This window comes from Canis aureus, chromosome 16 (genome assembly GCF_053574225.1).
Source record: "Canis aureus isolate CA01 chromosome 16, VMU_Caureus_v.1.0, whole genome shotgun sequence".
NCBI lineage: Eukaryota > Metazoa > Chordata > Mammalia > Carnivora > Canidae > Canis > Canis aureus.
Genome location: NC_135626.1, coordinates 58,721,134 through 58,749,106, shown reverse-complemented (window position 1 = coordinate 58,749,106; position 27,973 = coordinate 58,721,134). Strand labels below are relative to the sequence as shown.

The window sequence follows — 27,973 nt, the reverse complement described above, 5'->3', positions numbered from 1 at the left end:
ATAGAATGGAGAAACTAATTTCTAAGTAAACACCCTGCTTGCCTCCCTTCTTTTACTCCAAAACCTCAAAGCTGGTTGTATAAGGTTTCTTAGTATCAGCTAGATGGTCCCAGATAAGGAGCTTAGGAACTCGTGCTGTACAGAGCAGCTGGCTAGGAACTCTGCCTGGGACCGCCCCTCCCCCCCCCCAAGGTACCTGTGCCCTAGTCCTGGCCCATGCCTCTCTCAACCTCTCCAGGTTTAGTGACTCTCAGCTATGAGCTGGGGACGTGAAGGCACCCTTGTAGCAGATTTGTGGGGATCAAAGTGAGCTAGCCTGTAGGCTCTGAACTGGGTACTCAGCATGTAGTGAATGTTCCATCGGTGATCTGTGATTAACTCCTGGGTTCCTCCCTTTGATTTGACTCCCAGCCTCTGGTTGAACGGTTTGAGACATTCTGCTTGGACCCTTCCCTCGTCACCAAGCAAGCCAACCTTGTGCACTTCCCGCCAGGATTCCAGCCTATCCCCTGCAAGCCTTTGTTCTTTGACCTGGCCCTCAACCATGTGGCTTTCCCACCCCTCGAGGACAAGTTGGAACAGAAGACCAAGAGTGGCCTCACTGGATACATCAAGGGCATCTTTGGATTCCGGAGCTAACCAGGCTCTTCTTGGGGGCAAGGGGAGATTCTCACTCTTCATCTGTATTGTGAGAAAACCCTAGCAAGTTCCATGATATTAAATCCAGGTCTGCATTGGCCCCGGGCAAGAGTGTATCATCCTCAGCCCTGCGTCCCTATGTCTTGTGTGTTTGTGCACTTAACATTCTTAACCGGTGTGCTCAAAGGGGACCCTGCTGTCTTCTGGTGGATGTGTGCGGGATTCCTCTGTCCGCACCTCCTGGGGGAAGGGCCACTGCCACCTGGCCCCATGAGCCGTGCTCGGGTGGGTCCACTCCAGGCATAGATGGGAGCTCGGAACTTTGTCGTGTTTCTTCAGTATCACGAATTTGAAATGGACTCCTCCTCGCTGTGAGCATCCATCCAGAGTCCCGTGAAGAGTCTGTGACCAGGAACCACTGGCAGCATCACCCCACAACTACAGTCAGCCTTATGCCCTGTCACCTCCAAGTGGAAGTTAAGTTTCAGAACAAGCAAAGAGCTCTATTTTTAGAAGAAATGTGTTACACTCAGAAATGATGAAAACAAATCTTATATTAAAAGGCAAAGATGCTGGAGACTGTGCCCATTTTTTTACATGCCCTCACACACATCTGGTCCTAGTTCTCTCCTAGGGGCCTTGTCACACAGTCCTGTCCTGTCAGGTGTCCCCTGACTTCTGACAGCTCAGATGTGTCTGATGCCAGTTAAGACCTGTTAGAGGCAGTTTCTGAAATATTTAGATGCCATAAATTATATTTAAATCAGTTTCCTTTTTTTTTTTTTTTTTTTTTTTTTTAACTAAGCTCTACACCTGACATGGGTCTCAAACTCCTGACCCTGAGATCAAGAGTCACGTGCTCAGCCTACTAAGCCAGCCAGGTGCCCCCAGTTTCATTTTTAGGTTTTTCCCTTAGTGACCCTTTTCTGTTTGTCATTGCATCAATAACAGAAGTCCCAAAAGCAGTAAAGAAAGAAGGAATAAAGGTGATTTAGACGAGATATATCTGAAACCTCTGAATCCCTTTGGAGATGGAACCTCACTTCCCCATAGGAAAGCAGAGCCACCATGGGAAATGTTGGCTTCGATGTGGCACAAAGCTGGAGCTGACTAGAGCAGCTTGAAGGGAAGGCTGGGTGGTTAAAGATCTGAGAACATTATTTCAAGCTGGAACCCACTGTGGCCATGGCTGTGCCTCTCGTTTTCCCAGGGAACTGCAGAGGGGTTGCCGGAAGTTAGAAGATGGGAAGACAAATCAGACTTCTTTGTTAGAATTGAATGTTGTCAAGGACTCTAGATGCTCAGATTGTGGTCTCTGCTACCTGCAAGATTTGCTTTGGGTCAGAGAGCTTTAGGAAGCTGATTTTGTTTATTTATTTGAGGGAGCGGGAGAAGCCATCTCCCCACCAAGCAGGGAGCCCAGACTCAGGGCTCAATCCCAGGATGCTGGGATCATGACCTAAGCCAAAGGCAGATGCTTAACCTACTGAGCCACCCAAGCGCACCCTGAATTTTTTTTTAAAAGATTTTTTTTTTATTTGACAGCACAAGTGGCAGAAAGTGGCAGTCAGAAGGAAAGGGAGAAGTAGGTTCCCTGCAGAGCAGAGAGCCCGATACGGACTCGGTCCCAGGACCTGGGATCAAGACCTGAGCCAAAAGCAGATGCTTAACCGACTTTAACCACCCAGGCATCCCTGATTTTGTTTTATTTTGTTTTGTTTTTAAAGATTTATTTATTTATGAGAGAGAGAGAGAGGCAGAGACACAGGAGGAGGGAGAAGCAGGCTCCATGCCGGGAGCCCGATGCGGGACTCGATCCCTGGACTCCAGGATCGCGCCCTGGGCCAAAGGCAGGCGCCAAACCGCTGAGCCACCCAGGGATCCCCCCTGATTTTGTTTTTAAATAGGAATTTACCACCACCATATAATTCAGGGGTTATTGTCTCGCCCTTTGAAGATGCAGTACAGATGATCTGAGCATGAGGTCTTGGATTTTGGTCCCGAAGGCTTGGGGCTGTGTCCCTAATGTGCTGAGGGAGCCCTGGGGCCCTTTATCCTCTTCTTCACCCTCCTCTCGGCTCCCCAGCTTGGCAGCACCAGGCTATGGACTAGGTTCTCTGGACCCAACTTCAGGCCCCCATGCGGGCAGCCCTCCAGCCTGTCTGAGCCAGCGTCTCCTGCCCTCATGTGGGAAGATGTCCCTTTGTCTTGCTCATGGCCCTGCCCACCCTCCTGCTCTCTTTAGAGTACTGGTGTCAGTTGAGAGGCAGAATCCAGAGTCAGTCATTCTGAGTGACCTTTTCTAAGCTTTTCCTTTCTTGTGGCCACACTAGAAATTCCCTTCCTCCTGGTGTCCCTGTCTGCTCTGAGTAGTAGTGGCTGTGGTCAGCCAATGAGGCTGTAACAAGACATGTTTAGTATTAACAGCATGTGTTTACATAAGAAGACAGCCCTGGCAGGGCCGAAGTCTCTGCTTAGCTAGTACGTCCCCTCACATAGGATCCCTGGACATTAAACAGGCTGTCATGGGAGGCAGTGCACCAAAAGCAGGAGCCCATTGGGTCCTTGGGCCAGGAGGCAGCTCTCATGGCAGCAGGTTCAGAGTCGAGCCACAGGCCGGCACATTTTGCTGGGTAGATTCACAGAACTAAATGCCAGCAGTCACACAGTCCTTCCTTCCTGGGGAATGAGTGAGGTCTTGAGGTGTAAGGGATGGAGGCAGGTACCTGCTTTGCTTCCTGTGCTTCTTCCTCTGGCTGAGGCTCCCATCCCTCTCTGGGATGAGCTATGCTTGTGTAAGTTTGGACCTTGCAGGAGGCATCTGTCTCCCCAGATCCAGAGAGGAGGGGAAGCTTAATTCAGGCTCTGCAGTTTCAGAAGATTCCTTAAAGCTGCTGTGCTAATGATGGCTTTTGTTTGTTTTCTTGCTTGTTGAGTGGTGCCGGTCTTGACCTGAAGAAACATTAGTGGTGAAAAGCTAACTTCAGTTACCAGGAGCTAATGCTGAACATCGGATTGAAAGACCTAATTTGGCCAAGCTTGTGGCCTTTAACCCTGTTAGTTCTGTTTGGAAAAACAGTGTTGAGGCAGTCGGAGCCAGATGGGCCCTACACCGCTCAGTTTTCCTGGTTTTTTTTTTTCTCCTTTCCATGGGCACTGTTTCGAGGTACTGTCTCTCTGGTTTAAGCTGAGAATTCTTGGATTCCCCGTTGGAAGTGAAATATTGCCAGGCTTGGTTCCATCTCCTTTCTCTTGTGGCCGCCTGAGCCATTCACCATGGCCGGCAGGTGACAGCCCATGGTGCAGTGGCCCCCCCTCCCTCTCACCCCCCAGTAGCTCTTCTCCCGCTGAGCCAGTTGACCAGGAACTTCGGGGGTAGGGGCTGCACTCCACCTGGTCACTGTCATTGCTGGGGCAGCACTGATTCTGCACACCTGGCATCATTAATACCAAGGGCTAGCTGATCACAGAATTCTAAACAGCACATTGCCGTCCACAACCTTCACAAGCTTGGAACTTTCAGAGGTCTAGGAAGACGGCCAAAGATAGCAACAATATGTGTTGGTTCTAATTTTATTTTTAAGACAGTTGTTGCTACAGAAGAGACGGAAACCAGGTTTAGCTGTAAAATTTATCGATGTTCCAAAGCAGAGAGATAGATTGGATGCTGCCTGCATCCTGACAACACCAGCTGGAAGAGTCTAGCCTGTTGGTCTGCTAGGTGTTGGTGTGCCGGGCGCGGGCGGGACCGCACGAGTGGCAGGCACAGCCCCTGCTGGGGGGCAGCTCTGCAGTGTTGGCGGTGTTACTAGTTGGTATAAGTTAGAAGAAATGTAGTCTCAGGTGACGAATACTGATGGCGTACCCATGAGAATCTTTAGTTTGACCTTTTCGAGCTGTGATCTCAGAATCTAAGGCTTGTTTTCTTTGTTTTTTGTTTAAGATTTTATTTATTCATAGAGACACACTGAGAGAGAGAGGCAGAGACACAGAGGGAAAAGCAGGCTCCATGCAAGGAGCCCGACATGGGACTCGATCCCTGGTCTCCAGGATCACACCCCAGGCTGCAGGTGGCACTAAACCGCTGTGCCACGGGGGCTGCCCCGAAGGCTTGGTTTTTATTTTTGCTTGAGGGCAGGATTGTGACAGCCTCAGCAGCTCCATCAGAGCCCAGCAGTCTGATGAGCTGCTCTGTGCTGGTGCCAAGACCTGCAGAACACCCCGAGCTGGCAGGGCTCTGCTTTCCCCCCAGCCATACCCTCTGTGCAGAGGTTCATTGCGTTGGAGGGGGAGCCTGGCTTCTCTTGGGCCCAATTTTCGGCAGATGGTTTCTTCACCTCCGCTAACTGCAGTACGTGTCCTCATGCTCAGTCTGTGGTTCGGTGACTCCTCACACTTGGAAAAGAATCACATCCCTTCTATCCGGCTGAACTTTTCCCAGGGGTCTTCTGGCAGGAGGCAGTACAGTTCCGACAGGCAGGTAAATTGGTCCCCGAAAGCTGTTGTGTTCGTTAGCTCTGGCTAACTGTGGAGTGGAGAGGGTGTGGGGGTCCTCACGTGGAAGGGAGGGGCATCCATTTCTCTGATCGTGGGAAGGAAAACCTGCAAAGGGTTTAGTACCTAATGGGCACTAAGTAGGAATTTCCTTTCCCTCCCCCCCCGCCCGTGGATGGTGCTTCTCCCCCAACAGGCCTCTGGCCCATGGGTGCCTGCGAGCATCCTGGCTGTGGCCTGGGGCCTCGCGGGAGGAGCTCCTGCCTGGCGAGGACAGAGCCATGGGAAAGTCTCCTCTGACTGTACCCTACAGTGACCAGCTCCCGCCCTCCCCCCCTCCCCCGGGACAGTGTGAACCCCGTGTCCAGGAGGCGGAGCTGGTGGGGCCAAGAGGTGAGGGGACCCTTCCACCGACACCCAGCCTTCTCCCTTCACTTGGTGCACCCGCACGGTCTTTTTCTGCCACCCTCCCCGAGCCAGGCCCTGCTAGGTCTAAATGGCATCACCAGGACAACAAGCTGAATCCACTGAGCAGCCTTGAGTGCTTTCAATTTCCTGGGCAAAGACTAATTAGGAAGCGTCGCTCCCCAGCTACGAAGACTGTTATTAGCTTTTTGTTTTGTTTTATAAACCTTTTCTTTCCTCACACCAGGGACCAGGGCTTGGTGCAGGTTCAGTACAGCGAGGGTGACCTTCCCACTGCTGAGCTTGTGAGCACCACGACGGCATAGCCGCCTCCATCAGACCTGAACTTCACAGTAGGGCCCAGAGCCCTTGGGCAACGGGGGAGACCTGGAGGTCCAGCAGCTCCCCAGTGAGAGTGGGTAGATGCAGATTTCCAGGCTGCGCTTTCCCTGCTCCATGCAGGGTCCCACATCTGGCCACTGTGACCCAAGGCTAGCGAGAGGGAGTCAGTCCTAAAGGGGACCAGCCTTGACCTCATTCTCTTAGGCAGACTTGGGGCTTGAGGACTCCTGAGGTCACCCCATATTTTCTGTCTCGCCATCTAGTATGTGGGACCCTGATCTTCTGACAGGCAGGGTTGGTTTGTTGGTTTGTATTTGAATGGCTTTCTCTAGACTCTCCCTATAAGAGGCCTGGAATAACCAGCCCCTTTTCCTGCCTGTTCTGCTCTAGTGAGGCCAGCCATGGTCACCTCCTGTTTCTCTCCAGGCTGACCTTCAGCATCTGTTTTCATCAGGCTTATCGCACAGACTCAAGCCAAGAAGAGAGCCCTCCTCTAGACCACCCTGTAGGTTCCCAGGGCCACAGCCCTGCCTCTCTTGGCGCCTGCAGACAAAGGGAGACTCATCCCTGGATCCCCTCCTCACCAGCCCTCATCCTCTCCAGGCTCCTCAGTGGGGCAAGGAAGGGTGAGGCAGAGAGATTATCAGCCAGCTCGGCTCCAAGGGTCTGGTGGCAGAGCTTTAGTACAGAGGGTAATTTCCGGAGATGGCAAAGCTTGTCTTGATTGAGGAGCATATGGGAGTTTGGCAGGTTATGGCTCCCAGGGCAAAGTCAGCAGTTGCCACCATCTGCTGCAGCAGGGAGAAGAATGTTTCCTGTAGGAGCCCAAGAACTGGAGGAGAGAGTGGGTAGCTTAAGCCCTGGCATGCTATCCAAGCTGCTGCCCTGTTGCCTAGCTGCATGCATGCGTGGCGGCCTGAAACTGGGAGCTGGGTGGCTCTCCTGCTCTGGCCTCCCACCCCAGGAGCTGTGAGTGGCACATGTGAGCCTGCCTGCGAGCTCCAGGCTAGGGGATTTGGGAAGCTGCTACTTGAAGTCACAGCTTGCATAATGCTGGGGGGAGACCCTGGACCAGCGGACCTCAACCTCTCCACAGAAGAGGAAGAAAGCACCAGGTGAGGGGAGTCCCTGGGGGCAGGACCAGGCTTCCTGCCTCGTTCAAAAGGAGGAGATGTGGTAGGGCGAGGCCTGGGAAGGCTGAAAATTGGGCTCCTAGGCCAGAGCTGTTTGGTAGAACTGTCCAGTCAACCTCTGAAAAACATGGGTTTGTACTGCGCAGATCCCCTTATAAGGGACTTTTTATATATAAATACAGTCCAGTACTGTAAATATATTTTCTCTTCCCTGTGATTTTCTTAATGACATCTTTTCTTTAGTTTTCTTCATTGTGGGAATACAGTATATAACATATCACACACAAGAGATGTAACAGTCAACCATTTCTGTTACTGGTAAGGCTTCCAGTCAACAGTAGGCTGCTAGTAGTTAAGTTTTGGGGGAGTCTGAAGTTACACGGAGATTCTCAACTGCACAGGGGGTCGGTGCCTCTGACCCCCACGTTGTTCAAGGGTCAACTTAATGTAAGCCACAAATGCAAGCCACATGTGCAATTGGAGGTTGTCTAATTGTAGCCACTTTTTAAGAAAGTAAAAAGCAACAGATGAAACTAATTTTTAAAAACATTTCATTTAACATAGTAAGTATATCCAAAATATTGTGGCCAAGGTAAAAAAAAAAAATTTTTTTTAAAGATTTTTATTTGTTTATTCATGAGAGACACAGGCAGAGGGAGAAGCAGGCTCCATGCAGGGAGCTCGATGTGGGACTCAATCCTGGGACCCCAGGATCACGCCCTGGGCCAAAGGGAGGTGCTCAACCACTGAGCTACCCAGGCGTCCCCCCACCATTTTTTTTTAAGAAAAGGTAAAAAATTATTGAGATATTTTACACCTTTTTTTCATACAGAGTCTTTGAAATCCAGTGGCTGAATTCCTGTGGCTGCCATGTGGGACAGTGCAGGTCTCCACGGAGGCTGTGTCCCGTCCTGGCCTTCTAAATGACACTTGTCTTTCTCACATATTTAAAACCCTGCATCTTTCTTTCTTTGTCCCAGTCCTTTCTCTTGTGCTTTGATCTTGGGGGTCAGAGTCACTGCCATCTGATGAGGAGCATCCCAGAGAGCAGGCTGTTCCTCCGGCTGCATGTCAGCCCCTATCTGGGGAGCCGGGGGCTGATTTGATTTGGCATTAGACAGTCACGCCAGGAATTCAGCTCTTGTTTTTCTTGCAGTGAATCAGTTACCCTTAATCTCTGGGGCGTGTGCAGGCCTCCTGTGGTGCTCATTTATTTCCAGGAGAGCTGCTGTAGATGGGAGACAAAGCTCAACCTTTCCAATCAGCCTGGCTGCCTTTTGCCTGTCATCTGGAGCCAGGTCTGCTACCCTCTCCCCTGTCCAGCTTGGCTGGGTGTGGGGGGGCTCCCCTGGCTGCTCCTGCTCCCAGGGCTGGAGTCTACATCTTTTCCCCTTGAGCCCTCTACCTCTGATGACCACCACCTCCCAGGAAGGGGCCCAGAGTTCCCAGGGAGGCAGGACAGTGGGCTGATGGCCATAACCTCTACCTCCGTCTTGGCTCTCCTGGGTTTTGCCACCACTTGTCCAATCTCAAAGATAAGGAAGTGAGCTCTGGTTTGAAATTAGAGGCTGGCGTTCAGGCCTGGCCCCCAGGACCAGTCATTTAAACAATGGCCTATTTCTGAGGACAGTTGATTGCAGGCCTGCTAGTAGTGGTTCAAAGAAAATTGTCACCCAGCAATAATGAGAGGAGCCGGGGCCAGGGCCACGTAGCCTCTGGGCCTGGCCTTCCATCTCTGGCTCCATCCAGCTCACAATCAACAGTCCACCTGGGGCACAGCTTTGGAGACCCTCTGCTTCCCTGTTGTTATTCTGTCAAGGCCCCCTCGTGCCCTCCCCATCCCTGCTGCCCCTCTCAGCCTCTCCCCAGCCAGGACAGGTGACTCCTGTGTCCCCTCTCCAGGACAGGTTTGGTGGCTTGTCCATGAGACACAGGAAAAGGGAGTTAAACCTCTTCTGTCCCACTAGTGCACATGACCAGTCTCTATTCTCCCCCTGCCCTCTCTAGTGAGAGGGACCCCTATGTCTTCTCTAGGTGTTTTTTACCCTCAGCTGGACCTGCCAGGATGTCCCTGTCCCCGTGTGCCAAACCCAGCGCAACTGCATCCCTCCCCTTTGCTACTCCAGCCTGCCCTCCGCCAATGCTGCAGTGGTTCCAGGGAGTGGCTCTGGAACTGTAGAAGGATTCTTCGAGGTAGGCCAGTGAAATGAGGGCCTGGAAATAGAGGGGGTGCCGCAGGAGGAAGACAGCCACCAAGATGGCCTCCCTGGAAGAGGCCAATAAAGTGGCACCACTATCCACTCTCCATCTGACTTAAGCCATCAGGGGCCCCTTCTAGGAGACCGAGTGAAGAGACACAAGCAGGAAAACCCAAGTACAGTGGGTTCAGCCAGACCCTAGGCTCAGCTATGCTGAGGCTAATGCTGGGGATTGTTGGACAAGGGGTCCAGGGGGTTTCCCAGACCCTCTGGAGCTGATCTGAGACTCTTTGGAGGATCCCAGACATGCATGTCCTACTGCATCTGGCCCCAGAGCCATAGACAGATAGGATGACACTGAGCCAGCCAGGAAGATTGGGCAGTGGGACTGTGGGGTTGTCCTCTGGGGAGCTGACTGGGTGATGCCCACTTTTATTTATTTTTTTAAATTTTTTTATTTATGATAGTCACAGAGAGAGAGAGAGAGAGAAAGGCAGAGACAGGCAGAGGGAGAAGCAGGCTCCATGAACCGGGAGCCCGATGTGGGACTCGATCCCAGGTCTCCAGGATCGCACCCTGAGCCAAAGGCAGGCGCTAAACTGCTGCGCCACCCAGGGATCCCTGATGCCCACTTTTAAAATGTACCTTGTGCCAGTTGTCTGGGGTGACTGCTCCCTGGCTGCCCCATAGTGATGGTAGAGAGCACAGAGCACAGTCCAGATGCCCCGGGCTGACGGGGAGCCACCCCACCTCTTCTGGTGGGGCAAGAGCTATGGGTGGGGGCAGGCCTGATAACTGGGCGCCCTGTGTGGCCTGGAGGTGTTTATTAACACCTAGCCTGAGCTCTGAGGCTGGGCCTCTGTCCCTGAGCATGTGCAAGCATCTGTCTTTCTGTAGCCCTGTCCCTCCTGGGCCTGGCTATTTCCCCGTCTGGGTGTGTGGGTGTAACAAGTCCAAACCTTCTCTGGGAGTCGAGCAGGCTCAGGCGCCCCGCCCTCTGGGCTGTGCCCTTTCTTCCCAAACTGGTTGTGCAGGAGCAGCTGAGTGTGGGCAGTGTGGGTGCATGCGTGGCAGCCCCGGCCCGCGCTCACTCGCTCGCTCCTCACCTGCGGGGAGGGGCCTCCCAGAAACTGCCTTCCCAGCGCCTGGCCACCCCACCTCACCAGAGCCCAGCCAAGCAGCCAGCAAGGACACACGCCTGCTTCCCGCCACCTGCCTGCACCAGCTGAGCCCAGTCTGAGCCGGCACCTGCCTTTACAACCATGTTCAAGGGTCTGAGCAAAGGCTCCCAGGGGAAAGGGTCCCCTAAGGGCTCCTCAGCCAAGGGCTCCCCCAGCAAGCACAGCCGGTGAGCGGGGCCTGGGGCAGCGGGCTGGGGCAGGTAGGGCCAGGCCCAGGTGCTCTAGCCGCCTGGAGATGGCAGCCCAGAATACAGGACCAGCCCACTGCTGGCATTTAGTGTCACGAGGCCAAAGGGTTGGCGGGGGCGGGGGAGTGGTAGCGTTGGACTCTCTTCCATGCCCAGATGGAGTTCCAGCCCTGGCAGGAGGCCATGGCTGGCCTGGGGCTCCCACACTGTCCAGGGGGCCTGAGGGCCATGGGTAGGGGTGCTCTGCAGGAGACACACTGGGTAAGGACAGGCCAGGGGCTGGGAGACTGGAGAGCCTGGCTCCCTGCCTGTGGCTCTGCCCTCAAGGCTCTGCTTGGGCTGGGCTGACCCTTGGAACCTGGGCCCGGGGTGGGCAGAAGGACTGTGGCCAAGAGGCGGAGGTGGGGTGCCTGCTGCAGGGAGGCGGTGCTATACCAAGTCCAAGCTGCAGATTTCCTCACAAGGCTCTCCCCTCGGGCCTTGAGTTTCGTTACAGTGTTGGACTGCCTCTTTCACCCGGTGGGTATGGGGAGAGGGTGCTGCGGGGAACGGGGAGGGCCTGCAGGCCAGGACATCCTCAGAGCCTCCCTCTGCACCCTCAGCTCCCTGCCGGACCCAGCCTGGCTCTCCGCCCTGTGGTCCACAGACTTGGCTGCTTTTCTCTTGTTCTTTCCTGTCACTGGGCCTCTGCTGGGTGGAGGTGGCAGATGGGAGCGGAGATGAAACACTCATTACTCCGATAGGGATCGGATCGGGGCGATGACAGGGAGGCTGGGCTTCTGGGCAGACAGGAAAGACAGCAGTTAAGACTCTCACTGGAGTGACCTGTCCTCCCTGGTGCTCCTGGGCCCTGCCCAGGGTGGAGTGTGCTCCTCCCTGTGGGAGCAGCCATCCCAGGAGGCCGGGCCTGAGGACAGGTTGCCCAGGGGTCAGGACCCACAGCTCCCTGTCCCCAGGCAGGCTCCTGGACAATGCTTTCCTAGCCCTGGGCAGCTGGTGTCTCTGTCCACAAGGCCTGGTTGACTCTGGCTGCAGCCCCCAAACACCATTCTCGTCGTGTGCAATCCATTCGTTTAACTTATACTTAACCTACTGTGTGCCAGGACTGTGCTAGGCACTGAGGATGCCACCTTACACAGAACGAACAGGTCCTTGCCTTTGTGATACTTATATTCTAGCAGAATAAACATTTCCAGGGTGCCAACTCCGCATAGGCTGTGCCCTGGATGCTTTAGATGGATTCATTCTCTTAATCCATGCAGGTGGCACTGTGATATAGAGATTATTAAGGCCCCACTTTGCAAGTGACAAACTTTGGGCACAGAGAGTTTAAGTAACTTGTCCAAGGCCACACAGCAGTAGGGCTAGAGAACGATCAGACCCAGGCTGTTTGGCCACAGAGTTCCTTCAGCCTGGTCTTTACTGGCAGGCACTGCCCCTCTGCCTAGACGGGGTGTGAAGGTGGAGGTGGCTCATCCTTTGACCCCTAGTTCAGGGCCCAGCTCAGTGAAGTCTTCCCCTTCCCCTTCTCCAGAACTGTAACTTCATAGGGTGTTGTTCTTCTGAGCCTTGGATCACTCCACCTTTTATTAGGTCTACTTGGCCCTCTAGGCCCCAGAGAGCAATGCCCATGGAGAGGACCCTGGGGAGCCAAATCAGGTTCATACTCTGTTGCTTACCACTTGATCTGGAGCAAGTCAGGTCCTAATCTGGGCATAATCTCCAAATCTGGGGGCTATTGGGGTGCCCCAACAATTTCTTCCTGCCCTGGGGAGGGCTTCCTCCTGCCCTGGTGCCATGCAGCTCCTCCAAATGATTGTTAGCCTGGGCACAGGCAAAGCCCAGGGTGGTCGGGGGGAGACAGGGCTGGGATGGGAAGAGGTTGGGGAGGGGGACATGTTCCTGCTCCCCTGCCCCCAGGCAGCCCAACTGCCCCTCCCCAAAGCCCAGCCATGCTGTCTCGGGTATTAGCGGCTGAGCCGTGATTCACTCCTAAGGAAGTGGCAAGGAGCTGGGTGGGGTTGGGAACTCACTGCCAGGACAGTGATGTTGGCCTGCTCCATGGTCGCCAGACACACCAGAGGCCCCCATTTTCTGAACCCTCACCTGAGAACAGCACTCCTCCACCTTTAGGGCTGGGTTTCTCACAGAGTCTCCTACAGGGAGAGACCAGAGCTCCCCAGGTCCTAGACGCCTCCCTCCTGGGCAACGAGCCTAGCTGGAGGGCAGGACAGGGCAGAGGGAGACAAGGGATCCCACTCAGGTGGGGCAGAGGGGTCTTTTCCAACCATGCTGGCTCTGTCCCCACCCCCGCCCCAGGGCTGCCACCCAGGAGTTGGCCCTGCTCATCTCCCGCATGCAGGCCAATGCTGACCAGGTAGAGAGGGACATTCTGGAGACCCAGAAGAGACTGCAGCAGGTAAGGCCTCAGGGGCAAGCGGCAGGGTGTGAGTGCAGGGGAGGCTCACTAAAGCCCCAGAGTGCCCACTGGGGATGCTTACGCTGGGACAGACAGCCCTTGTCTTTCACCGGTCATTCCCTAAACACAGTGGGAGAGAGGGCTCAGCTCTCCTTTTCTGCTGGATTCCCAATTGGGGGGGTGGTTAGAGGGGCTCGGGGGGCCTGGGTCTCCCCTGTGTCCCTGCACCCACCCCACAGATGCCCTGGGTCTGGCCCTCTGCCGGCGTGGGCACCAATGTTGGCAGTGCAGCCTGGGGAACTCAGGGTGGGGCTCAGGGGGCAGTGATGGGCAGCAGGGGTGTCGTCCCCCACCCACAGGACCGGCTGCACAGCGAGCAGAGCCAGGCCCTGCAGCACAGGCAGGAAGTGGGGCGCAGCCTGAAGGAGGCTGAGGTGCTGCTGAAAGACCTCTTCCTGGATGTGGATAAGGCGCGGCGGCTCAAGCACCCACAGGCCGAGGAGATTGAGAAGGAGTAAGTGGGGTGGCAGCCAGGGCCAGGGCATGAGGACTGAGGCTCTGGGGTTCCAGGGGAGCCCCGGGCCCGGCCCTGACCCACTGCCCTCCTCCTTGGCAGCATCAAGCAGCTGCACGAGCGAGTGACCCAAGAGTGTGCCAAGTACCGCGCCCTGTATGAGAAGATAGTGCTGCCACCCGATGTGGGGCCCAGGGTCGACTGGGCGCGTGTGCTAGAGCAGAAACAGGTCAGCACCATGCTCAGTGTCGGAGATACCTCCAGGGGCTCAAAATCACACGTAGCACAATCAAGAGAGCAAAACAGAGCTGTGTGTCATCGGGGACCTATCAGTGTGCTTGCACCTGTAGGAAGGTCTGGGAAGAGAGAGCAGAGGAGACAGTGCAGTCAGGGAAGGCTTCCTGCAGGAAGGGGCATATGAAGAGGCCTCAGAGAGGTGGGAGGGCTTAGTGAGGCTGGGGTGAAATAGTGAGGAAAGGACATTCCAGAAAGAAACAGAGGCTGCAGCCTGGAGTGTGGTGGAGGGTGGGGTTTTCTGGGCAGGCAGGCAAAGCCAGGTCATGGGCACCCTGAACATCAGGTGAGGAATTGTGCTTTGATGCCATAGCAGAAGGGGTGCCATGATGACAAGGAAGGGACAGTGGGGAGGCCATGGGCAGAGGGGGTGTCCCAGGGTCCCAGAACCTAGTGAGCAGTTTCTAGGCAGAAGGTGCCGAGGCTGGAGAGGCAAGGAGGTAGGGATGAGTAGGAGGACATCTGACAGGCTGAGCCCTGCGTTCTGGGGACCAGTAGGAGTCAGGGGCTGCAGTCAGGCCTCAGCCTGGGCCCCTGGAGAGTAGCATGTCCCTGAGGGCGGGCTGCCAGCCGTTCACCAGGCTGCTCGGCTGCCTCGTGCAGCCTCTGCACAAGCGACCAATTCCACTCCTCTGCACGGGGACACGGGGGACAGGGGAGGGCTGCCGTCCCAGCCCTGCGGCTGAGCTGAGTGGCCAGGTCTTCTGCAGAAGCAGGTCTGCGAGGGCCAGTACGGGCCGGGCATGGCAGAGCTGGAGCAGCAGATTGCGGAGCACAACATCCTGCAGAAGGAGATTGAGGCCTACGGGCAGCAGCTCCGGAACCTCATCGGGCCGGTGGGTGCCGTCCATCCCTGCCTGGCCCTCCAGCCCTACCCCCACTGTCTTCCATCAGAGCCTGTGTGGGACAAGGGATGGGTGTGGGGGGCACCGTAGGCCCAGAACGTGGGCTGTCATCTAGCCTGCACCCCGCCTCTCACTGAGCCTGCTTTGTGTCCCCCCCACCCCCACCCCATTGGTCGAGGCAGGACGCAACTACCATCAGGAGCCAATACCGGGACCTCCTGGTGAGCAGGGGCTGGGTGGGTGGGTGGGCTGGGAGCGGGGAGGCCCAGCTGCCTGTACCGTCAGGGGGTGGGCAACATTGGTGGGCGCAGGCTGACGGCATCCCTCGCGACCCCTTCTCCCTCCCACGTGTCGCCGAGCACAGAAGGCGGCCTCGTGGCGCGGCCAGAGCCTGGGCAGCCTGTACACGCACCTTCAGGGCTGCACGCGCCAGCTGAGTGCCCTGGCCCAGCAGCAGCAGGGCATCCTGCAGCAGGACTGGAGCGACCTCCTGGCGGACCCCCAGGGCGTGCGGCGGGAGTACGAGGTGGGTGGGGGACAGCGGGGTTGGGGGGTGTGGGCAGGGGCACCCTCGTCCTGTCCTCCCCTCGCCCATGCTCCCGACTCTCCCCCAGCACTTCAAGCAGCAGGAGCTGCTGAGCCAGGAGCAGAGCGTGAACCAGCTGGAGGATGACGGGGAGCGCATGGTGGAGCTGGGGCACCCGGCTGTGGGGCCCATCCAGGTGCAAGGGACAGACACTGCCCACCGTCTCAGGGACACCTGCTCCCTAGATCAGGGGCGGGGGGAGCCTCCCAGGGAGGCTGCAGAGAGAGAGACGTGGCCCAGGTCAGGGCGGGCCAAGTGGGCAGCGGAAGGGTGCAGAGGTCAGGGCGGGCATGGTCCGAGGGCTCCGTGCTGCTGTCCGCAGACCCACCAGGAGGCCCTGAAGATGGAATGGCAGAACTTTCTAAACCTCTGCATCTGCCAGGAGAGCCAGCTGCAGCACGTGGAGGCCTACCACCGGGTGAGCCAAGGGCGGAGGTCAGGCAGGGCCCAGGGCGGGGCACAGACACCTGCAGAACAGCGCAGGACGCCTTCACAGGGAGGGAGACAGGCACCTCATAAAAACGGCAGAGCTGTGTCACCGTGACTCGGCCCCAGAGGGAAGATGATGTCACGCAAACCTTTGCAGCAGGGTGGTATCGCTCCCAGGGATGCTTGGTTCTTAAGGGGAAAAAAGCAAAAATGCATAAATCACATAAATCTTCTTATGCATAAATCACAAACACACGTACCTGAAGGATGTACAGCATATGTGTGGTATCACGATTTTATGGAGATGGAAGAGATGCCCAGAAACTCTCCTTGGAAGGGACAGTAACAAAAAGTAGGCTGAGAAACTGACAAAATATACAACAGGGACTTTTCTTCTTTCGGTAATTTCCCCCCAAGATGTTTCATATAGTTGGAGAGGGACAAAAGCCAGAGTGTTTTCCATCCTTTTAAAAAAAAAATATTTTCCCGTGAAACCACCCTTCCATCATCACACCCATGGACAGGAATTCCGTAACATCACCCAACTGCGGGATGTTTCTTTAGAGCACACTCCCAGCTTCCGCTCCGGGCCTGGGAGAAGCGCAGCCCCGAAGCCCTGGCACCCACCCGCGGGGAGGTTGCAGGAGAGCCCCGCCTCCATCTGGGCAGGAAGGACAGAGGCCAAGGTGTTTTAAAACACTAAGAAACGTTCAGTGAGCCCAAAATGCCCCGTTTGCAGAGTATTCCAGTAAAAAAAGGCCCCACGGCCTGAGAAGCTGACGGTGCGGGGGCCGGTGGCAATTCGCGTTTAGCTGGCTTGCAGGGTTGGTGGGCAGTGGGTGCCCCCGACTGTGCCCTTAACTGCCCACGGCCTCAGTTCCAGGAAGAGGCCGACTCCGTGAGCCAAACCCTGGCGAAGCTGAACTCCAGCCTGGACACCCAGTACAGCCCAGCCCCTGGGGCGCCCCCTGGCGCCCTCACGGAGCTGCTGCAGCAGCTGGAGGTGAGAGCACCCCACCCCGCAGGCCACCTGCATCCCACGCCAGGGATTGGGGCTGGCCTGTGTCTGGGCCTCACCCTTCCCTGGGGCTTAGTCCTGCCAAGAGCCAATCCTGGGAGGCAGGAGAAGGGGATCTGCTCCAGCAGGAAGGGGCTGCTCTGTTACCAGAAGCGCTTCCCCACTCTGGACCCATTTCCTCACCTGTAATGTGGCAGGTGAGCCCCTGACCCTCCAGCCCTTCTCTAGAGGCCTGAGTGATGCTGAGCAGTCCCCCAACTCCGACCAGCAGACTCCAGAATCCTGGGCTCCCTGGAGGGGCTTCTTTCACTGTCCTTTCTTAGAGACCTTGTCTCTGTGAAGACCGGACCCCTGGCTCTCATGGGGGGTGGGGTGGGGCAGGCCTCAAGTGAAGCCTGGGACCCCACAGGCAGAGAAGAAGCATCTGGCTGTCACTGAGAAGACCATTAGGGACCTGCAGCGGCAGAGCCAGCAGGTGGCCCCTCTGCAGCAGCGCAGAAACCCACCCCAGCAGCCCCTGCACGTGGACAGCATCTGTGACTGGGACTCAGGAGAAGTACAGGCTCACCCACCTAGCACCACCCCTGCCCCCTCCAGTCCCACCCAATACCCGCCCTGCCCCCCTCCAAGCCCTGCCCTGCCTCTGGCCCGCCCCTGCCCCTGCCCCATCTCTGTTCCCTGCCCCCCAGGTGCAGCTGCTGCGGGGCGAACGGTATTTGCTGATGGACAACACTGACCAGCACACCTGGGTCGTTCAGGGTCCAGATGGGGAGACCAAACGTGCCCCAGCCGCCTGCTTCTGCATCCCAGCTCCGGACCCTGACGCTGTGGCCAGGGCCTCCAAGTGGGTCTGCCTGGGGATCCTCAGGAGCAGGAGGGAGACGACGGGCCCTGCCTGGCCTTCTCCTGGACCAGTGACTCTTGGGGTGGGTGGGAAGGTTGGAGAGAGAGGGGAGACATCCTTCTCTGACCTCCTCCTCGTTCTAGGCTGGCGTCGGAGCTGCAGGCCCTGAAGCAGAAATTGGCCGCAGTCCAGAGCGAGCTGACAGCCTGTGCTGAGCAGCCCTTACAGACCAGCCAGCAGGGTACTGTGGGCTGGCCAGGAACTCGGGGGGTTGTTGGAACAGAGGGAGTAGATTCCTACTTTGGCCACGGTGGGGGGTGGTTGCAATGGGCGGGGAGTGACCCCAGAGTAGGGACTTCTGCTTGGGGGTTCCATCTCTTGGGCTGGCAAGCCCCGAGCACTGTCCCTGCCCTGGTCAGGCCCTGCCCATCCCCCTCCCTTCCTGTCAGACACAGGATGCTCTGGGCGCGTTCAGGGAAGCACTTGTTTCTCTGGTATATGAGCAGGTGGGAGGTAGGCCCTGGCCCCTCATGACCCCTATGCCCCCAGCTCCCACTGGCTCAGCCCCAGAAGACCCACAGGCCCAGAAGCTCCTGACACAGATGACCCAGCTGGATGGAGACCTGAAGCAGATAGAGAGGCAAGTGCTGGCCTGGGCCCGGACCCCGCTGAGCCGCACGACACCCCTGGAAGACCTGGAGGGCCGCATCCAGAGCCATAAGGTGGGTAGGTGAGCGAGGATAAACAGTCCCGCACTGAGGGTGTATGAACTAAGGATAAGGCAAGTGTGGGCAAGTGTGGGAGCAGGCGCAGGGACCCAAGGCAGAGGAAGGGAGCGGACAGTCCAGGGCTCAAGACAAGCTGGTTCCCACCCTTGGTCCTCCGCTGACCAGCTGTGTGATCTTATCTTGAGAAATCACTTAACCTCTCTGGGCCTTGGTTTCCTCCTCACTGAAAACAGGCACAATAATACTCAGCTTATCTGGATGAAGTATACTAAGGCCAGAGAAGGTTCTAGAGGGGCAGGGCCCAGAGTAAAGACCCTGTACCCCACACTTGGGAGGTGTTCTGGTGAGAGTCCTGAGAGCAGCAAGGAAGCCTACACGTCTCAGGGGTGATTTCTCCTGGAGGCAGGTGGGGGCACCTCCCTGAAGGGGTAGCGTGTAAACATCCCAAAAGCCCAGTAGAGAGCAATCCCTCCCCACACCTGGGGGGTTGCAGTCTGGCTTATGTCCTTCCCAACCGGCTTTTATTCAAGTATATCATTTGGGTTTGGTTTTTAAATTTTTGAGTCATGTCATTACACATTATGGTGCAGCTTGTTATATCCACTCCATCCTGTCCCGTAGTTTTAGAGGTGACATTTCCCAGGTCAGAGGACCAGGCTGGGAGGCTCCAGCCCTGGGTGGGAAGAGCAGGAGGTGTTGCAGGTTGGGTCTCTGATCTGGTGTACTGGGAGTTTCTGAGGGAGTCCCATGGGGACGAGACTGTGGGGAGGAGGCAGGAGCAGGAGGCCAGGGTGATACTGCAGCCTCAACAGACACCAGCTCCTCCCGGGGCTCTGCGGCCCACAGAGGGCTGGACCTGTACGTAGCCACCCCCAAATACGTCCTTGAGTCTTGAAGTCACCACATCTCCCATGTCAGGGTAGGGGCCACAGGAAACCCAGTTAGACTGGAAGGTAGGTGGTGGGTGGCACACAGAGTCAGCACCCACGACTTACAGAACGGATGAGTGAATGAGGAGCAGAATCACCCCATGTGGACAGAGCTAGGGTTTTGTTGCCTGACTTGGGGCGACAGGATGGGGAACTGATGTTCTGTGCAAGGCATGGCTGACACGACGACCCATGGGGTCACATTGCCTCTTCCCGTCGATCATTCTGCAGATGAGCAGACTGGGGCTCAGCGAGGCTCACTGGCCCAAGGTCATCCATGTGGGGACTCTCTTGGGGCCAGGACTGTCCCTGGATCTGTGGCCTGCATACAGACTCACCCATCACTCTCTGAGGCCCCGTGGGCAGGAAGGAGACCTCTGACCCTGCCCCGTCCCACCCCAGGAAACAGCCCAGCGGCTGCAGGGCCTGGGAGCAGAGAAAGAAACAGCCCAGCAGGAGTGTGAGGCGTTGCTGTCCGCCCGGCCTGGGGGCCCCGCTGCCCTGCAGCTGCCCGTGGCCCTCAACAGTGTCAAGAACAAGTACAGCGACGTGCAGATTCTTTGCAACCTCTACGGGGAGAAGTGAGTGCCCTGGGGATGGGGGAAGGGGACCGCTGGGTGGCGCACAAGGGTGTGGCTGACAGAGGGCCTGACCTCAGGCCCCCTTGAGACAGAGCCAGAGCTGCCCTGGGTCTGGAGCGCCGGATCCAGGACGCGGACAGGGTCATCCGAGGCTTCGAGTCCACTGTGGCGCAGGAGGGCCCCATCCCCGCCAGCCCCGGGGCACTGCAGGAGAGGGTCAATGAGCTACAGGTGAGGGGGCCCGGCCTCGCCAAGCATTCATGGACGGGTGGGGTCCCATGGGAATGTGTAGAAACACGAGGGTGCATGGCGCTGTGTCCCCTCTTCTCCCAGCGCCTGCGGAGGGAGCTGCTGGAAAAGCAGGCCTGTGTGCTGGGGCTGCACCGCGAGCTGAAGGCCACCGAGCATGCATGCAGCGCCCTGCAGAACAACTTCCAGGAGTTCTGCCAAGACCTGCCTCGCCAGCAGCGCCAGGCCCGGGCCCTTACCGACCGCTACCACGCTGTGGGGGACCAGCTGGACCTGCGGTGAGTGGCGGGGCCATTAGGGCTCGATACACATCCCCACGGTGCACAGCAGCCACTGTTGCCAAGCTGTGTGGCCTCAGACTGGTGACTTCACCTCCCTGAGGCTCAGTTTCCTCGACTCTAAAATGGGATGATAATAGTAGCTATCTCGCAGGGTGAGCCTACCCTGGCTGAGACGTCCAGTCTATCCCTGAATGCCCAGCTCTGACACAAGGCCAGAGTTAGCGGATCGTTCTGGTGGGTCACTCAGGCCTTCTGACTTGCCCCAGGGAGGGAGGCTCCCACCAGCCTACTCCATGCACCCCTCATCTGTTCCCAGAGGGCAGTGCTCACCTCTGCTCCGGGCCCCCTCCTCCTGCAGGGAGAAGATGTTGCAGGATGTTGGCCTCACCTACCAGCAGTTCAAGAATTGCTTGGACAATCTGAGCTTCTGGCTGGAAAACCTGCCCCGCAATGAAGTGCGGCCCAGCGATGGGCCCAGCCAGCTCGCCTACAAGCTGCAGGCACAGAAGGTGAGGAGCTGAGGCTGCAGGCAACCTGGGGGCAGGTCGGGGCCCCTCCAGAGTTGGGGCCTCAAGCCACTTCACCGCTCAGGGAGCCTCCTGTAGGCACAGCCGCCTGGGTGCGTGTGGCCCCCTAGTGGCCAGAGTTCTAGGAGACCTCAAAGCTCAGACCTCGGGCCTTCTGGGTCACCACCACTTACTTACTACCCTAAATGCTCTATCTTGCCCTCAGAAACAGCAAGCCCGCCTCCATCTGTTCCGAGATGGGCAGTGAGCTTTATGCTCCTCGGGGTTCCAACTCCTATCCCATCTCTTTCCTCATATTGACAATCCCTGCTACGTACTGGCAATGAACCAAAGGCTGCGGGTACAGCCCGGCTCTCAGGCAGCCCAGTCTGGTGGGGGAGGCCAGTGCATCGCAGGCCATGATGCTGTTAAGAGCTCTGGTGGAGAGCTGCAGCACTGTGGGAGCCCACGGCAGGACACGTGGGGTCAGGGCGAGTGCTCTGGAAGGCAAAGGTCTGGGACTGCAGGAGGATGACAGTGTCTCCAGAGAGAGTAATGGGGTGATGTCAGTAAGGTGGCTTGGGACAGAGACTCAGTGCTGGCTGCAGATCAGAATCATCCAGGGGGCTTTTTTTCTTTTTTCTTTTTTAAAGATTTTATTTATTTATTCATGAAAGACACAGAGAGAGGCAGAGACACAGGCAGAGGGAGAAGCAGGATCCATGGAGGGATCCTGACGTGGGACTCAATCCCAGGTCTCCAGGATCCCATCCTGGGCTGAAGGTGGCGCTAAACCACTGAGCCACCTGGGCTGCCCAAGGGGGCTTTTAAAATCCCTGTATCAAAAAAATAAAATAAAATAAAAATAATAAATAAAATAAAATAAAATAAAATAAAATAAAATAAAATAAAATAAAATAAAATAAATAAAATAAAATAAAATAAAATAGGGATCCCTGGGTGGCGCAGCGGTTGAGCGCCTGCCTTTGGCCCAGGGTGTGATCCTGGAGACCCGGGATCGAATCCCACATTGGGCTCCCGGTGCATGGAGCCTGCTTCTCTCTCTCTCTCTCTCTCTCTCTCTCTCTCTCTCTGTGTGACTATCATAAATAAATAAAATAATAATAATAAATAATAAAATAAAATAAAATAAAATCCCTGTATCAGGGATGCCTGGGTGGCTCAGCAGTTGAGTATCTGCCTTCAGCTTATGGTGTGATCTTGGAGACCCGGGATCAAGTCCTACATCGGGCTCCCTGCATGGAGCCTGCTTCTCCCTCTGCCTGTGTCTCTGCCTCTCTCTCTCTCTTCTCTCTCTCTCTCTCTCTCTTCTCTCTCTCTCTCTTTCTCTCTCTTTCTCTCTCTCTGTCTCTCATGAATACATAAATAAAATTAAAAAAATAAAATAAAATCCCTGTATCAAACCCCACTCCAGACTAATTAAGTTGGAATCACCCAGGACCAGAACATCAGTAGTTTCTTTTAAAGTTCCCCAAGTGACTAAAAGGGGCAACCAGGCTTATGAACAATTGGGACAGAGCAGTGGTTCTCAGGAGGTGGTCCCTGGACTGGCAGCATCAGCATCAGGGAGATGCTTGGACACGCAAATTTTCAGGCCCCAACCCAGAGCTGCTCAGTCAGACACTGGGGTGGGGCCTTCAATCTCTGCTTGAACAAGCTCTCTAGGCGGTTGTGATGCGCAGCCCTGCGGGAGAACCCCCCCTGCTAGAACAGGAGTCTGAGGAGCACTAAGCAGGAGGAAGGGACTCTCCCAAAGAGAGAAAGGAAGAATTCACGGAGAGAATCATGCCTGGAAAGGCCATTCCCCAGGCGACCTCTTGCCCCTGTGGAGTGCCAGCTGCCCTGGAGGCCTTGCAGGAGACACTGGGTGAGTGGTGTTTGCTGACCTCCCCTGACTCTCACTTCCTCCCCGGCAGAGGCTGCAGCAGGAGATCCAGGGCCGAGAGCAGGACAGGGCCATGGCATCCCGCCTCTCCCAGGACCTGCAGGCAGCTCTCCAGGTAAGCACTTTCCTTCCTCTCCCCTCACTCCTGCCAGCCTCCCGCTTCCCCAACCCAGCTGCCACCACTGACTGAGAGCCTATTTTCCTCCCCTCCCTGTTCAGGACTATGAGTTGCAGGCAGACACCTACCGCTGCTCCTTAGAGACCACCACCCAGGCAGGGTCAGCCCCCAAGAGACCCCGAGTGGCTCCCCTGCAGGAGAGCATCCAGGAGCAGGTGAGATGGGATCCAGTGGGGCTCAGTATCCCTTGGCATCAGCTCTGCAGGCACTCTGGCTGGGGCTGACCCTGACCTCCCTCTGCCTCCCTTCGGCCTCTCTAGGAGAAGAGCCTGACAAAGGCCTATACTGAGGTTGCGGCTGCACACCAGCAGCAGCTGCATCAGCTGGAGTTTGCCAGAAGGATGCTGGAGAAGGTATGGTGAGAACACTCCCTCTGTCCCTGTGCCAGGAGGCCTGGGCTGCTCGTTGACCCGGCCAGCTTCCCTTCCTCCTCGCCCTGTAGCCTGTGGCCACAGGACAGGCTCTGCATCCTGAAGAGGGCAGCTCCCCACCTGTGCTCCCCACAGCAGCTCTTCCAGGCTGGTATCCATCTCAGAGTCAGGCCCTGGAGATTCATTCAGTGCAATCACAGCTTAGCCACTGGACAGTCTTCTGGTGGGACAGGAGAAAATCCCCACAAAGTCTTCAGCTTCAGGACCAACCATGGTGGGCAAGAGGCCACCTACGTCTCCATGCCTGGGGGACCAGGAGACAGAAGCCCTCTATGATTTTTAGTGTCTGGCTAAGGGACTTGCCAGCTTTCTCCTACCCAGAGGAATACCCCAGCCTCCCCTAGGGGATGGAGCATAGGCCCATATCCAGGAGCCTGGATGGGAGGAGAGGGGGAAAGGTTTGGAAAGGAGACCTGTCTTGTTTGCACGTTCTGAACACTGCCTTGCATCCCAACATCATGGGGCTGAGATGTCCTCTCGAAAACCTGCATCCAAGCACCTCAGGACTGCAGCTCCCACTCCTGGGACCTTCCAGAAGTGTCAGGAAGCAGGGAGGGATCTTTGATCTTGGGGTGGGGAGGGGTAGAAATGGGGCTCATCCCTTTCCCCCCACTGCCCTTTCAGTACTCTTCCCTTCTCCCTCTCACTCTGCAGAAGGAGCTCAGTGAGGATGTCCAGGTGACCCATGATGCACAGCAGGGGTCTGAGAGCCCAGCCCAAGCAAGGAAGGAGTCAGAGGCCCTAAAGTCCCAGCTGGAGGAGGAGAGGAAGCGGGTGGCCCAGGTGCAGCAACAGCTGGAGGAACAGCGGAACCAGCTGCTGCAGCTGAGAACCCAGCGCCCCTTGGAGAGGCTAGAAGAGAAGGAAGTGGTAGAGTTTTACCGGGACCCCCAGCTGGAGAGCAGCCTGTCCAGGGTAAAGTCCCAGGTAGAGGAGGAAGTCAAGAAGCGGGCCGGCCTGCAGGCGGACCTGGAGGCAGCAGCCCAGAAGGTCGTCCAGCTGGAGAGCAAGAAGAGGGCCATGCAACCTCACCTGCTGACCAAGGAGGTAACCCAGATCGAGAGGGACCCTGACCTGGAGAGCCAGGCAGCCCAGCTCAGCAGCGAGATCCTGCAGCTGCGGGGGGAGAATGCCACCGTCTCGTCCCGGCTCGAGGTGCTAAAGAAGGAGCTGCTGGCCTTGGAGCAGAAGGAGCCGAATGTGAAGGAGAGGGTCGTGGTGAAAGAAGTGGTCAAGGTGGAGAAGGACCTGGAAATGCTTAAGGCAGCCCAGGCCCTCCGGCTGCAGCTGGAGGAGGACTCTGCGCGGAGGAAGAGGGCGGAAGAGGCTGTGGCCAAGCTGCGGGCACGCATTGAAGAGCTAGAGCGGGCGATCGGTGCCGTGGAGCCCAAGGTGATCGTGAAGGAGGTGAAGAAGGTGGAGCAGGACCTGGGCCTCCTGGAAGAGGCGTCCAGGCTGAGGAACCTCCTAGAGGAGGCCAGGAGCAGGAACGCCACGCTGGCGCGCGAGCTGGAGGACCTGCGGGGCAAGTACAGCGTGGTGGAGAAGCAGAAGCCCAAAGTGGAGCTCCAGGAGCGCATCCACGAGACCTTCCAGGTGGCTCCGGAGACGCAGCAGGAGATCGCGCGGCTCCGGGCCCAGCTGCAGGACACCGCCAGCAGGAGGAGCGGCGTAGAGAAGGAGCTGGAGGGGCTGCTGCCCGAGCTGGCCGCCCTCCGTGCCCAGAAGCCCGCGGTGGAGTACAAGCAGGTGACGCAGGAGGTGGTGAAGCACGAGAGGAGTCCCGAGGTGCTGCGGGAGATCGACCGCCTGAAGGCCCAGCTGAATGAGCTGGTCAACGGCAGCGGGCGGGCCCAGGAGCAGCTCATCCGGCTGCAGGGGGAGCGCGACGAGTGGAGGCGGGAGCGGTCCAAGGTGGAGACCAAGACAGTGAACAAGGAGGTGGTGCGCCACGAGAAGGACCCTGTCCTGGAGAAGGAGGCCGAGCGGCTGCGCCAGGAGGTTCGAGAAGCCACCCAGAGGAGGCGGGCCACCGAGGACGTGGTCTCCGAGCTGCAGAACCGGTACCTGCTGCTGGAGAGGAGGCGGCCCGAGGAGAGGGTGGTGGTACAGGAGGTGGTGGTCACCCAGAAGGACCCGAAGCTCCGAGAGGACCACGGCCGGCTGAGCCAGAGCCTGGACGAGGAGGCGGGCCGGCGGCGGCAGCTGGAGCGGGAGGTGCAGCAGCTCCGGGCTGGTGTGCAGGAGAAGGAGAGCCTGCTCAGCTTCCAGGAGGACCGGACCAAGAAGCTGGCCGTGGAGAGGGAGCTGCGGCAGCTGACCCTGCGGATCCAGGAGCTCGAGCAGCGGCCTCCTGCGGTGCAAGAGAAGATCATCATGGAGGAGGTGGTCAAGCTGGAGAAAGACCCGGATCTGGAGAAGTCCACAGAAGCCCTGCGGCAGGACCTGGAGCAGGAGAAGACCCGGGTGACAGAGCTGCATCGGGAGTGCAAGAACCTGCAGGTGCAGATCGACGTCCTCCAGACCACGAAATCGCAGGAGAAGACCATCTACAAGGAAGTGATCCGGGTGGAGAAGGACCGGGTGCTGGAGGGCGAGCGGTCCCGGGCGTGGGAGGCGCTCAACCGGGAGCGCGGGGCCCGGCAGAGCCGGGAGGAGGAGGTGCGGCACCTCCGGCAGCGGCTGGACGGGGCCGAGGCGCTGAGGAGGACCCGGGCCCGCGAGGAGGCTGAGCTCCAGAGGTCCCGGGCCCAGGCGGACCAGGAGCACCGGCAGCTGCGGCAGGAGCTGCGGGAGCTGGAGAGGCGGAAGCAGCAGAGGGCGCTGCACCTGCAGGAGGAGGCGAAGCTGCTCAGCCAGAGGACGGACGGCGAGCGGCAGAAGGCGGCCCAGCGGGGCCAGGAGCTCTCGCAGCTCGAGGCGGCCATCCTCCGCGAGAAGGACCAGATCCACGAGAAGGAGAGGACGCTGCGCGACCTCCGCGCCAGGGTGAGCAGGGAGGAGCTCAACCAGGAGACCCAGACGCGAGAGACCAACCTCTCCACCAAGATCTCCATCTTGGAACCCGAGACGGGGAAGGACCTGTCCCCGTATGAGGCCTACAAGCAGGGCATCATCGATCGGGGCCAGTACCTCCAGCTCCAGGAGCTCGAGTGTGACTGGGAGGAGGTCACCACCTCGGGCCCCTGCGGCGAGGAGTCCGTGCTGCTGGACCGCAAGAGCGGGAAGCAGTACTCCATCGAGGCGGCCCTGCACTGCCGGCGCATCTCCAAGGAGGAGTACCACCTCTACAAGGACGGCCAGCTGCCCATCTCCGAGTTCGCGCTGCTCGTGGCAGGGGAGACCAAGCCCTGCTCCTCGCTCTCCATTGGCTCCATCATCTCCAAGTCCCCACTCGCCTCCCCAGCCACCCAGGGCTCCGGTTTCTTCTCCAGCGGCTCCCTTGGGCTCAGCGATGACAGCTTCCCCATCGCTGGCATCTATGACACGACCACGGACAACAAATGCAGCATCAAGACGGCCATGGCCAAGAACATGCTGGACCCCATCACGGGGCAGAAGCTGCTGGAGGCCCAGGCGGCCACAGGGGGCATCGTGGACCTCCTCAGCCGGGAGCGCTACTCCGTGCACAAGGCCATGGAAAGGGGGCTGATCGAGAACACCTCGACACAGAGGCTGCTCAACGCCCAGAAGGCCTTCACCGGCATCGAGGATCCCGTCACCAGGAAGAGGCTGTCGGTGGGCGAGGCCGTGCAGAAGGGCTGGATGCCGCGGGAGAGCGTGCTCCCACACCTGCAGGTCCAGCACCTGACCGGGGGACTCATCGACCCCAAGAGGACCGGCCGCATCCCTGTCCCTCAGGCCGTGCTCTCCGGAATGATCAGTGAAGAGCTGGCCCAGCTCCTGCAGGATGAGTCCGGCTATGAGAAGGATTTGACAGACCCCATCTCCAGGGAGCGGATGAGCTACAAGGAGGCCATGGGGCGCTGCCGGAGAGACCCCCTGAGCGGCCTGCTGCTGCTCCCAGCCACGCTGGAGGGGTACCACTGCTACCGCTCCGCCTCCCCCAGGGCGCTGCGCTCCCTGCGCTGACACTGACGGGGCCCAGCAGTCCTGGGGAGCGGGGGCAGGGGAGGGTGGGCCACCGGCACCCCTCACCCCAGAGCGGCCTGATCCGAGGGGGCAGGTCTTCCCTCTGAGGCAGAGCTATATTACTTAGAGGTTTCTGGTGTTGGGCCCCTCCCCTAACTTTGATGCCCAGTCCATCCCCAGACCCAGAGATCGGCACATCTGTTTTTCCTCCCCTCCTCCGCACCCAGTGCTTCCAATAAACGAATTTGCCCGCCCTGCCCGTTTATGTGTGGGAACTTGGAATCCATTTGTCGGAGCCATGAGCGCCAGGGACAGCGTGGGTGGCATCCTCCCCACCCAGGTGGGATGTGGACATGCCAGCCAGCCCTGCCAAGGGAACAGGTGCTCCCAGGGGCTTGGGCTCCCTTGACTCTGGGGAGGGTATGTTAGTAGATCCTGGAAAGGTCACAGACGGCCCCTCCCCACCGCCTCTGTTCTGGGTCTCTTGCTTCGGGCCAGAACTGTCTCCAGCCCTCTGTCAACCTCCCCTTTGTCAACAAGTCCCTGGTGACCCCCTTTGAGGA

At 57.7% G+C, this 27,973-nt stretch overlaps 2 protein-coding genes across 6 annotated transcripts in view; both read left to right on the top strand.

The window, feature by feature from the left end:
• The window catches only part of SRP68 (signal recognition particle 68), a 36,275-nt gene extending 35,501 nt beyond the window's left edge, over positions 1 to 774 (top strand). The window contains exon 16 of the mRNA XM_077854319.1: positions 412 to 774. Coding sequence (XP_077710445.1) covers positions 412 to 639 — 228 coding nt within the window. The 3' untranslated portion in view covers positions 640 to 774. The remainder of the gene's footprint in view (positions 1 to 411) is intronic.
• A 5,034-nt stretch (positions 775 to 5,808) lies between these two features.
• On the top strand, positions 5,809 to 27,679 carry EVPL (envoplakin). 5 transcript variants are annotated; one of them, XM_077854284.1, is made up of 23 exons: positions 5,809 to 8,311; positions 9,048 to 9,206; positions 12,900 to 12,999; positions 13,359 to 13,513; positions 13,616 to 13,742; positions 14,518 to 14,643; positions 14,835 to 14,873; positions 15,017 to 15,178; positions 15,267 to 15,374; positions 15,561 to 15,656; positions 16,545 to 16,670; positions 17,095 to 17,241; positions 17,375 to 17,529; positions 17,673 to 17,770; positions 18,079 to 18,251; positions 19,589 to 19,767; positions 19,860 to 19,998; positions 20,101 to 20,294; positions 20,656 to 20,806; positions 22,741 to 22,824; positions 22,929 to 23,042; positions 23,148 to 23,240; positions 23,973 to 27,679. In XM_077854284.1, the coding sequence occupies exons 3-23, from the start codon at positions 12,937 to 12,939 to the stop codon at positions 27,408 to 27,410; spliced, it is 5,967 nt and encodes a 1,988-aa protein (XP_077710410.1). In that variant the 5' UTR covers positions 5,809 to 8,311; positions 9,048 to 9,206; positions 12,900 to 12,936; the 3' UTR covers positions 27,411 to 27,679. The 5 variants fall into 5 exon arrangements, with proteins under 5 accessions (XP_077710410.1, XP_077710409.1, XP_077710408.1 ...); XM_077854283.1 differs by having other exon boundaries at positions 9,021 to 9,206; XM_077854282.1 differs by lacking the exons at positions 5,809 to 8,311; positions 9,048 to 9,206 and adding an exon at positions 9,838 to 10,559.
• Positions 27,680 to 27,973: the final 294 nt, after the last annotated feature.

Bases quoted from the DNA above. Each gene is read 5' to 3' on its own strand.
- EVPL (XM_077854282.1), top strand. From the start codon at position 10,474: ATGTTCAAGGGTCTGAGCAAAGGCTCCCAGGGGAAAGGGTCCCCTAAG. The intron at 10,560-12,899 runs GTGAGCGGGGCC...CCCCCGCCCCAG, and splicing joins TCCCCCAGCAAGCACAGCCG to GGCTGCCACCCAGGAGTTGG. The intron at 14,874-15,016 runs GTGAGCAGGGGC...CGCCGAGCACAG, and splicing joins GCCAATACCGGGACCTCCTG to AAGGCGGCCTCGTGGCGCGG.